The 11,275-nt window shown below is 36.2% G+C and overlaps 1 protein-coding gene across 4 annotated transcripts; it reads left to right on the top strand.

The window, feature by feature from the left end:
* The first annotated feature begins 1,574 nt into the window (after positions 1–1,574).
* LOC112755406 (uncharacterized) lies at positions 1,575–9,665 on the top strand. Of its 4 annotated transcripts, none has more exons than XM_072221363.1 (7): positions 1,575–2,182; positions 2,265–2,591; positions 3,989–4,049; positions 8,114–8,338; positions 8,413–8,748; positions 8,846–8,946; positions 9,149–9,665. In XM_072221363.1, the coding sequence occupies exons 6-7, from the start codon at positions 8,884–8,886 to the stop codon at positions 9,524–9,526; spliced, it is 441 nt and encodes a 146-aa protein (XP_072077464.1). In that variant the 5' UTR covers positions 1,575–2,182; positions 2,265–2,591; positions 3,989–4,049; positions 8,114–8,338; positions 8,413–8,748; positions 8,846–8,883; the 3' UTR covers positions 9,527–9,665. The 4 variants fall into 4 exon arrangements, with proteins under 4 accessions (XP_072077464.1, XP_072077463.1, XP_072077465.1 ...); XM_072221364.1 differs by having other exon boundaries at positions 1,673–2,182; positions 8,567–8,748; XM_072221362.1 differs by having other exon boundaries at positions 1,615–2,182; positions 8,114–8,748.
* Positions 9,666–11,275: the final 1,610 nt, after the last annotated feature.

The following is an 11,275-nucleotide window of genomic DNA, read 5'->3' on the forward strand; positions in this document are numbered from 1 at the left end:
CAACAGCAAAATTAATTTAGAAAATTAATTAACTTAGACAACAATAAACTTAGAAAATTAACAATAATCAACAATAAATCAATAATTAACTTAAAAAATTAATAAGCTAAAATTAACTCAGAGAATTAACAATAATCAATACTAATTAATATTCAAAAAATAATTAACTCAGAAAATTACCAATCATAAAAAACACCATCAAATCAAAACAAATCCTAAATTACACCTACCTAACTTAACATTATTTAATTTCTAATTACACTAAATTAATATAACAAACCCTGATCACACACTTTATTAAAAAAATTAATCAATAATTTAATAAAATACCTAAAAAAATCCTAAACAAACAAACAAAAATTTTGAAAAAATACGAAATCTATAGAAAAATTTATCTGATGGTGGCTGTAGAATGGTGGAAGCATGATGGTGTCAGGGAGGCAGTAGTAGAACCTACCATGGTGGACTTAGGGTTTAGTAACATAACAAACAACCAAAAGAAAAAATGACAACCACCTTACCTTGGTGCGGTGGACCTCAACTACGGTGATAGCGACAGGGCGACGACCTCCGATCAATAGCAATGAACACCAGTAGCGGTGGCACGGTAGATGCTTTCCACGGAGATTCCAGCAGCAGTGACGATGGCATGCTGATCTACAATGATAATGTGGCTTACCGGCAGCGATGACAGCTCCAAGTGGTGACGGTGCAACCTTTTTTAATGGATCAGAGGGAAAGAGATGAAAGAGAGAAGAGAAGAGAGAGAGAGAGAGAGAGAGAGAGAGAGAGAGAGAGAGAGAGAGAGAGAGAGAGAGAGAGAGAGAGAGAGAGAGAGAGAGAGAGAGAGAGTTTGCAGAAGTGAGGGAGAATGGTTTTACGTTTGAATTTTATCCCAAATTTACCGTCGAATTTACTGGCAGAAAAATCTGACAGTAAGGTATCGTCGTTGCCTAAACGACGCATTTCACTAAATCTTGTTACTGTTAGAATTTTTCGATAGTAAATTCGATGGTAAACTCAGCGCTAATAAAATCAATTTTCGCACTTCTATTTACCGTCGGATTTAGCGGCAAAATTTTTAAATCAGACAGTAATTGATTCGAGGGACGAATTTTTACTCGTAACTGTTGGAAAATCTGCCGCTGAATTCATCGGTAATGTCCGTCGCTAAATCCGACAGTAAATTCGATGGTATTCGTTGTATTTCTTGTAGTGACTATTTTTTTAATAGTGACTACAAAGGAGAAAATTTCTATTTATCTATTCAACATATTTTATGAAAGTTTACTTCTATTTTTCACAGGGTTTTAAATATAGTTAGTATCATTTTCATGTCTATTGGTACTTTGGTAGCATTTAGAAGAGCGACAGAGAATAATGAGAGACAGAGATTGAGAGATAGAGATTAAATTGAATTTTTTTTATTGTGTTTGGTGTAAAATGTTAAGACTGAATTATGTTTCAATATCTTATTTGACTTAAGATAAAATAAAAGACTTAAATAAGTGAAATTACTAAAATGTCTTTACTAATTAAAAAAATAAAAACAAAACCCTACCTAACCACCCATCCCCTTTTTCCCTTTTTCCATTTCTGTTCTCTCTCTTTTTCTCTCTCATCTCAATCTCTCCCCTGAGCTTGAAGAAGCCGCAATTTCACTCCAATCCGCGAGCTTTGCCGTTACTGTTAGGCTCGCCTTTCAGTTGCATCCGTTGTTGAATGTTTTCCATAATTTGGCACCCATCTATTGAATGTTTTTCACCTACATAATAAAAATAAATCAAATAAACTCTCAAAAATTAATTTAAAGTGAAAGTAAATTAGTCGATTATTAATTAAAGAAAGAACAAATTTTAACGGTGAGAGAATAGATTACAATATCATCGTTACTTCATAGTGGTAGTAACATTAAAGTGCCAGATTGTGATTTTGTGGGACGCATAGCTTGTGGTAGGCTGAAGAACCCGAAAAAAGGCATTACTGAGGGACGAGAATTGCGGCGTGACTGAGACGAGAGGAGGACACGACGTGACGGTAACGAGAATTCTACAACAGGAACGGAGAATAGCGGCAAAAATTTGGGGGCCTTTCACCTTGCCGCTGCAAAACAAGGCTGCGGAAGAAGGATCCCTTCATGTGCCGCAACATCAGCGGCAATTGCTTAGTGAAACGCCGCTAGGTGAGGATCTACTCATAACTCAATTTCTCTTTTACCCCTTTTTATCTTATAAATTTTAATTGATTCCTCCCCAAATTTGCAGAAAGCCGCGAACAGTCCTTATAAGTGCGCGAACACTGCCGTCGCTGCTCTACTGCGTCATTGCTGCCAATCCATCGTCCTCTAGCCGCCGTCGAGCCTTTGCGTCATCCACAGTTCCTGAAACCCATACTCCCTCGTGCAGGGTATGCGAAATCCCTAAGATCTGCTCCACCCTGCACCTCTGTTTGGGTTGTCAAGTCGCGTAGCTGCCATCCGTGCTTCTCCCTCCGGCGTCGAAGTCTCACATCACCTTGGTTATGCGTGAAACTGTTACACCATCCTCCACCGTGTGCCATTCTGAGCTATCACGGCCTCTCCCTTGTCACTGGTTAGTTCTGACACTTTGATCTTTCCTTTTTATTTTCATTCTTAGTTCAGAATTTTGAAAAAGATTTTGTCTATATCTTCTGTTAAATATGGTTAATTGATGTTGTTTATTCTTTAATTTGTACTACTTTTAAGGTTATCGGCTGTTTCCATGTTTACTTTATTTGTTATCTTTTTCGATGTTTATAATTTCATAAGATTGTAGTATTTGCAGTTCCAACCCTTTAGTCTTATATGATAAATTAGTGTAGAAGTGGATATCTAGAGTTTCAGTGTAACTGGTAAACATGCTTGTATGCACTATGCAATGACCCAAAAGACTCTTATTATAATATTATGGGACCTTCAACTCTGCTTTGTCAATTTCATATAGGAAAATTCTACGGTGTTGACAGTGAAAATCACAATGTGATGCTATCACTAGGTGTCGCACAATAAGGTGGTAATTAATAATGACGAGAATATGAGATTATAATTTGAATGAATAAATCAGCAAAATATTTAATTTGTCAAAACCCATTCTAGCTTATTAGTCTAAGATTTCATGATTGAAATTAATTAAAAAAAATTTGAGTGCACAGAGAAAGTGAAAGTTGAACACTAAAACTAAGTTGGGACTCGGGAGTGTAAGATTTTAATCAACTGAATTAATTTTATTCTTTTAGTGCCGATTCTTTTATAAAACATGTTAGGAATAGCCCCATTGACAAAGAAAAGATCCGCCACCGAGCAATAATTTATCTTGAACCATCAAGCTCGTTTACAGCTATCTTGGGTTGTATGCTTTGCCACTCTCCATGTTGAATGTTTGTGACTTTATTTTGACAACGTAAGACACAAGTCTTATTAATTACATGCCTAGCTTACACATATTACTTTTGAAATATCTAAGTCTAAGGCATTCCTTGTCTTTAATTAATTCTTTATATATCCACACACATTATCATAAAGTATATATTTCATTAAACAAAAGGGACTTAGGACCTATGTTTGGTTGCTACTATGCTTACTGTGACAATGGACTGATTGATCATGATTCTCTTGATGTCATTCATGCTACTTTAGTATGCATTACATGTCAAAAGTAATAAATGTATTTTTAATTAAGCCATTGCTAGCTTCTGGTATGCATCATCATCATCATGTTCATTTTTATCTTGCAATTTATTTCAACTTAATTGTATGGGGTAGTTGCCGAATTATATTATGAATTATATATAGGAATCTGAGCTCAAGCAGACTGAGAGGGAAGATAAATACATCATTCTCATATGTCACCGAACTAGAATACTTCTAAGCAGTGATAATATATGATTGTGGCTAATTAATTATGTGCTATTGTGTTAATAAGTTGAAGTATGTCATTTTTACCAATAAATTTATTCTCACATGTTTCAGGGATTTATCTAATAACGAGTTGGAAGGACCTCTGCCTGAATTTTTGGTAGACTTGTCAAAGGTAAAAGTTCTGTAAGTTCAATTAAAATCTTAATTGCATATTTAACTTTGCCATTTTTATGGTGACTATGCTTTTATATTAACAATCAGTTAATAATACTCGTTTAAATTAAAATCAATGACCATGATGATATCAAGCATTTTGGTTGCCATTTTCTGGTCATTGTGTTAGGGGAATTACTTGCTCATTCTGATGCTAATTGTTGCTATTTTCTGGTCATTGTGCTTATTCTCCTACTGCTTATTTGCTATTGCTATTGGACCACTTTCTCATGATGCTGATTTCTTATCTTTGGTGTTCATTTATTAATTGCACACTTATGTTCCTCACAATGCTGAGTTGTTACTGATGTGTTGCTTACCAATTGTTATGCTGCTACCATTGTGGTGCTATTCTACTCCTAACCAATTTGGTTCATTTTATGCTAAGTACTGTTGTTTGGTTGTTACTATGCTTACTGTGACAATGGACTGATTGGTCATGATTCTCTTGATGTCATTCATGCTACTCTAGTGCTGAATTGCTATTTGCTTTTTTCAGTCCCTTTTTTTGCGTCTCACTCTTCGTGAGCTGCTTTTTTTATTCTTATTTTTTATGTTCTCTTTTGTTGAACCAATTATTTATACCTCTATGATAGAGGACATGACAGGAAACTACATTCAAATATTTTATATAAGCATATCTAAAATATTATATATATCTATAATTTCAGGATTATATTCTCTATCCATTATGATTATTTAGTTATATTTTTTATTAATTATTTTTTAAATCTAACTTTCACTCCTATTTTCTTTTTCATTTTTTAAAGAATCTTTTTCTTTATCTTTTCATTTTTTGGACTTGGACCCAGCAATTCTTTCTCCTAGTAATTTTTTAGAAAGCACAGAATTCTACAATGAGTAAGCAACCACCCAATACCTTTCATGTGCTACATGTTATCCGGGATGCAAGTAACTTTGTTTATGTTTCTGTTTTAAGTTATTCTGTTGCCCCCTACATGGTTTTGCTTGCAATAAATCGTCGAATATTACTCGTATATTACTCTCCCATCTCATAATTGTGATAAAATGTTATTAGTTCTCCTGACACATAGCCCATTTTTTTTAGTTTTTTTAGGTTTATGTCTTTGTTTACTGTTATTTATTTGTTTGTGCTATTTCATTAAATTAGACATCGATAAGAGCTAGATTACAAAGCTACGAGATAATGCAGAATATAGGGATGGTTTGAATAGATTCCTTGATTTTGCATTTGCCAATGCATCATCCGATGGGATGATACACATGTATGAGGTGTGGGTTCCGATTTTTCCAAACTAGAGAGGATGCATATGATCATCTTTTGATGAAACCCTTTCCCCCTAACTATACTTTTTGGTTACATCACGGTGAGAGGATTGTAGATGAGAGCTCCAGCGGTAGAGAAGAACTAGAACCCACTGGAATCTCAGGATATCAAATGCGTGACATGGTCTACGAGGCATTCAACTTCTCAGGACTGTAGGGTGATGATGAAGACTCAATGAATGAGCATGTCGGAGACGTTGCAGAGGGACTGCCGTACTTATCTGACGAACCTAGCCGCGAGGCTCATGCCTTTCATGACTTGCTTAAGGATGGCGAGTAGGAATTATATCTGGGATGCTCAAGATTCTCGAACCTATCTTTCTTGGGGAGGCTGTACCGTATAAAGTGCATGTGCGGAGTGAGCGACAAGGCTTTCAATTTGATTCTAGAGCTATTGAGGGATGCCTTTGAGCATGCAAAGATTCTGCAGACCTTGCACGATGCCAAGAGAATTATAGGAAAGCTCGGTATTGAGTACAAGAAGATAAATGTATGTCTAAATGACTGCATGCTATACCTGAGTGAGGACCAAGACCTGTCTAGATGCAAATGGTGTGGAGCATCCAGGTGGAAGCAAAAGACCCAGAAGAATTTTTTGGTAATGATCAACATCGTCGTCAAGAAGAATGGGAAACCTCAAGCGGCGAAGGTTCTCCGTTACTTTCCTCTGATTCCACAGTTGCAGCAAATTTTCATGTCTAGCAAGACATCCATGGACATGTTGTGGCACAAAAGATGAACTAACCCTGACGGTCCTTTGAGGCATCCCAGGGATGGCAAGGCCTGGAATCATTTGACAGGAGATATACTGACTTTTCTGGCAATCCGCGCAGTGTTCGCTTAGCCTTGGCCAGTGATTGCTTCAATTCTTTTGGAAACATGAGTTCAAAGTACTCAATATGGCCAGTGATTCTTATTCCATACAACTTACCCCCTGGATTTGCATGAAACAAACCAACTATATTCTCTCCATGATTATTCCCGGTCCTAAAATGCCTGGCAATGACATAGATGTCTACCTACAGCCCCTGATCGATGAGTTGAAACAGTTGTGTGCCGGTGTTGATACATACGATGCTAGTGAGAAGAAAACCTTCAAGATGCATGCTGCGTTGCTGTGGACTATCAGCAATTTTCCTGGCTTGGGCAATTTATCTGGCTGGAATACGTGTGGTGGGAGAGCTTTCCCCACGTGAAATCTAGACGCTGAGACTAAGCGACCCACCTTCAATCAGAAATGGTGTTTCATGGGTCATCGTCGCTTCATGAATCATGATCACAGATATAGATAGGACCGGAGTAGATTTGATGGCCATGTAGAGGATAGACCCCCACTTGTCACATTGACTGGCTGGGATATCTTGAAGCAGTTGGAGGGTGTGCACGTCTCACATGACAAGGTGCAAGCGGTGGGCGGTAAAAGAAAGTGCGGACAGCAGACCGTGGTGCAAGACGAGTCTCCCTGGAAAAGAGGAGTATATTCTTTGATCTCCCATACTGGGAGAACAACGAATTACGTCACAACCTGGACGTAATGCACATTGAGAAGAATGTGTGCGACAACATTGTTTTCACCATGTTGAACGACAGTGGTAAATCTAAAGACCACCTAAAAGCTCGAAAACATCTCTAGTTGATGGGAATCAGGCATGATATGTGGCCACTTGAAGGTGGAAAGTATCCCTCTGCAGTCTTTACCTTGTCCAATCCATAGAAGGATGTCTTTCTGAGGACCATCAATAATGTGGTCTTTTCAGACGGGTACTCTAGCAACATCTCTCACTGTGTTGATTTAAAACAGTGCAAGCTGTTAGGCTTAAACAGTCATGACTGCCACATTCTAATGGAACATCTATTGCCAATTGCTTGAAAACATGTATTGCCCACTCCGGGTCGTTACACAAAAAAGGCAAAATTGGGACCAGGAGTTCAGCAACCTCAAACGGGAGCGAATGCGGCTTTGGCTTCCCACCACGATGACTCTCGAATTCCCCCGGCCACTGGTGATAGTGTACCTGCAACTTCATGCCCGTTCCGTCCACCGCACAGCGAACGAAGGCCTGCTCCACAGATGAGCACAGATAGTACCCAGAACTCGCTGCCAGGCCACGTAAACTTGGGTGCTAATACAAATGAGGTAGATTCTCTTGAGGAAGAAGTTGATGACCTCATTGATGCTTCTGGAGCTCAGAGTCGCAAAGGACGAAAGACTACAGAGTTTTGGACGGTTAAGATCATCGGTGACATATTTAATTATTTTTCTTTGTTCAACATGATTTAGACTCCATTATATATTAATCTTCTAAGTTCCAACTATGAGAAGAGCATCAAACCCATTCTTAATCTGAGTCATGTTTTTTATTTCTTGTTTTCTATTTTTTAATTGGCTAAAGTGTATTCTAAAAAAATCAAAATATTTTAAAAACTTCTGAATTGTTAAATTAATTTAATTTTGTCTCCGACATTTGAAATAAATTTCAGATTTATACTTATTATTTCCTTTACATATTAGAAGTCAGTTCCTTATGTTTTTAATTTTTTTTAAGTATTCCAATTCTATTCCAATATATGCATGTTTTATGCTCGTGTGATCCATCATGCTTCTTTTGTTAAGCGTATTATAAGGTATTCTGTTAATATTATGATGTTATATATTAATTTTCTTGCATGCTGTCCACAACGGATACAAGAATAAGGTAGTATTTTTTTTTTCAGATTCTGACGGCACAATCAAGCCGGCAAAACTAAGCGTGAGGGAGGCGATGGAACGGCCTAACGGTAGAAGGATTCAACAACACAAAGCAAGCAATCAGAGACGAAGCTGGATTGTTGAGTGTCGTGCTTGGTCTGCTGGGATTTGACTATGAAAATTTTCCTATATGTGAGAAAAGTTGACGTAATATTACCACTAAAGGCAATGTTTATAACGAATGTGTCAAGGTAAAAGTATATATCCTTGTTAAACTAAATTTACTTATTTTTTCCATTATTAACAAATTGTATTATCTGTATAGCAAATTTTTCACTTTGATGAAGATAGTGAAGGAACTATCAAGAAAATTCTAAAAAGTATGGGGAAGTCTTGGAAGGAAATAAGGATGAGGTTGTATAGTGATTTTTACGATCCAACATTCACGACTGAACAAAATATTGATTACCGTCCACCAGGAATTGATCGAGAGCATTGGAGATGGTTCCTTGACTATCGCGCCAAAGCTGAGACAAAGGTAATCTAGTATATCATTGGTACACAATAGAAAAAGTGCAGGAAAAACGCGATTAATCGATCAAAACAACCATATACCCATACTGGCGGTTCGAAAAGCTTCGCGCGGTGGATGGAAGAAGAGGTACTTTACTTCTTTAGTCACTCTTTGGACTATATCTGTTTCTTAAGTTTCCTTGATTGTGTGGAATACGGTAATGGCATAAACTTTGTTGTCACAGTCGGAACAACAAGGGAGGAGAGTCGGTAGAGGAGAGTTATGGATCACAGTGCACAAAAAAGACATGGCTCCTATATCAATGATAAAGCAAGAGCAATTGTTGTAAGTACTACTTTTAAAAATTGATCGATAATCTATTTTGGTTGTTTTATATAAATAACTTTTGAGACCAATTTTTTCATTCATATTTGTGTGTTATTTTACTGTGATGAAAGTGATACAGTTAATTATCCTGTTTGGCGTGTTCTTGACATGAGATGGACCCATGATCAAAATGATTGTATTTGCTAATTTGTGTCTGTAGGAAAGAATTGAGGAGATAGGGCAACAGGATGAGTCTTCTAAAGTGTTGTCTCCAAATGATTCCATTGCTCAGGTTTTCGGAAAAGAAAGACCGGGTAGAGTACGTGGTGTGGGTTCCGGGCCGACTCCTAGTCAACTCTTCGGTCTGAATTCACATGTGACGGTCAACGGAGTCCAAGTAGAGGAGACCCAGAGGAAGCTGCTAGAACTGCAGGCAGAGCTGGAAGGCGAGAAGTTGAAGAGGAAGGTGATGGAGGATGAGGCAGCAGTAGAGAAGAAAAAGAGGCAGGCGATGAAGAGTGCTCTGATTTATCTGTATCAACAGCAGGGTGAGGAGCTCCCACCAGAAATCGCTGTAGGGATAAGTTCCGTCGATTGATAGAGTGAAGAATAGTGTATTAGGATTGGAGATATTTTGGTTTGAAGCACACTTTTTTTTTAATTAGACTATGCAACTCTTTGCAAGAGATTTGTTTTCTTCATACTTTCAAGAATATATTATTTTGTTTTGTAGATAATTTTTTTGGTTTTGATACAAGTTTAGATTCTAAGGTTGAAAATATTAACTCTTAAAATAATAAAAAATAAAAAACGCAAAAAAATAGTTCTTTAATATTCTAAAAAAATTGTACAATTTTTTTTAGAAAAACCCAAATTTTCTTTTATTTTAATTTTTCTTAATTTAGCGGCGGTTTTAAACCGCCGAAAAGTGTCTCGAAGTTTGCATAATCTGTACCATATTGCAGCGGTTTGCAACTGCCGGTAACTGTGCTCAAATCCTTACTCCCGTTTTGTGGCGGTGTTAAAACCGTCACAAAACACACGTCCAGTTGAAAACGTGTAAGTAAATAGCGGCGGTTTTAGAACCGTCAGTAAACATGCCGAAAATCGTGTCACTTGCATTTGGCGGTGGTTTTTTCAATGATTGCTGCGAAATGTTGATTTAACAGCAGTTATACCGGCGGTTGCTGAAAACCGCCGCCAAACCTAATGCCGACGCCCATAACCATGGCGGTTCGGTGAACCGACGGCCTTTGATTTTGTGGCGGCCGCTAATCAAGAAAAAAACTGCTAGTATTTTGCGCCTCCCTTGTAGTGGAAGAAGACAACAACGCACCTGAGAAGCGGACGACGGTTTGACTGAGAAGAGGAGGAAACAGAGGCATTACTGTGTCGTTATCGGAGAAGGAGAGCTTGCTGACTGTCTTGCCCAGTCCAGCTTTGTTTTGTTTTGTTCTGTGTGTTTGGAAAAGGGAAAGCCATTCAGTTGGATATTAAAAAGTTAAAAGAGGATATTTTGAAAATAAAATATTATTAAAATTTCAGTCACCGTTTTCTAAATTTTCAATCTCCTGTGTTTTTAGTTTTTTAGAGGCATTAAAGAGATTGATATTTTATATATCAAAACTAAAATTTTAGTTTTAGTCTCTAATTACTAAACACAATACTAAATCTCAATCTCACGTTCTCAATCCTAATACTCCAAAACAAAAGGCTGGAGGAATTTTTGGACTACATTTACTAATTAATTACTCCATTAGATTATTTCATTTTCACTCTCATGTGTAATTAGGGAGTTAATAATTTCTAACTCCTTTTATTTGAAATTAAATTTTGAGCCGGGTAATTAAATTGTGTTGACCTAATATTTGAAAATAATTGAATGCAGCTTTATTATCTTTTTCAAATCTTTTATTATTAATTATAAAAATATTATGTATATATAAAAAATTAATTATTAAATATTTGTGTATAAGTATATATATTATTTAATTTGTTTTTAATATATAATTTATATTTTAATATATATTTTATATAAATAATTAATTTAATAATTAATTTTTGATATACACCTAATATGAATTATGTTAGATTTATGTCAAAATCAGTAATTAAAATTATTTGTTAGTATAAAATATATATTAAAAATAAATTAAATAATATATATTTATATATAAATATATAATATCTAATTTTAAATTTTAAGTGATTGATTTTTATGTATAGATAATATTTTTTATTGTTTAATGTGTTTGTCACGTGATACCAAATACCGATGTATGGTTGACTCATTAATGTCACTTAATTGTAACATCACTAATATGGTAACAGATTTATCACTCTCACA

The sequence above is a fragment of the Arachis hypogaea genome, chromosome 16 (genome assembly GCF_003086295.3).
Source record: "Arachis hypogaea cultivar Tifrunner chromosome 16, arahy.Tifrunner.gnm2.J5K5, whole genome shotgun sequence".
Taxonomy (NCBI): Eukaryota; Viridiplantae; Streptophyta; class Magnoliopsida; order Fabales; family Fabaceae; genus Arachis; species Arachis hypogaea.

Coding starts and splice junctions, on each gene's coding strand:
- LOC112755406 (XM_025803480.3), top strand. CDS start 2,521: ATGCGTGAAACTGTTACACCATCCTCCACCGTGTGCCATTCTGAGCTA. Junction 2,592..3,988: donor CGGCCTCTCCCTTGTCACTG/GTTAGTTCTGAC, acceptor CACATGTTTCAG/GGATTTATCTAATAACGAGT. Junction 4,050..9,148: donor TTTTGGTAGACTTGTCAAAG/GTAAAAGTTCTG, acceptor TTGTGTCTGTAG/GAAAGAATTGAGGAGATAGG.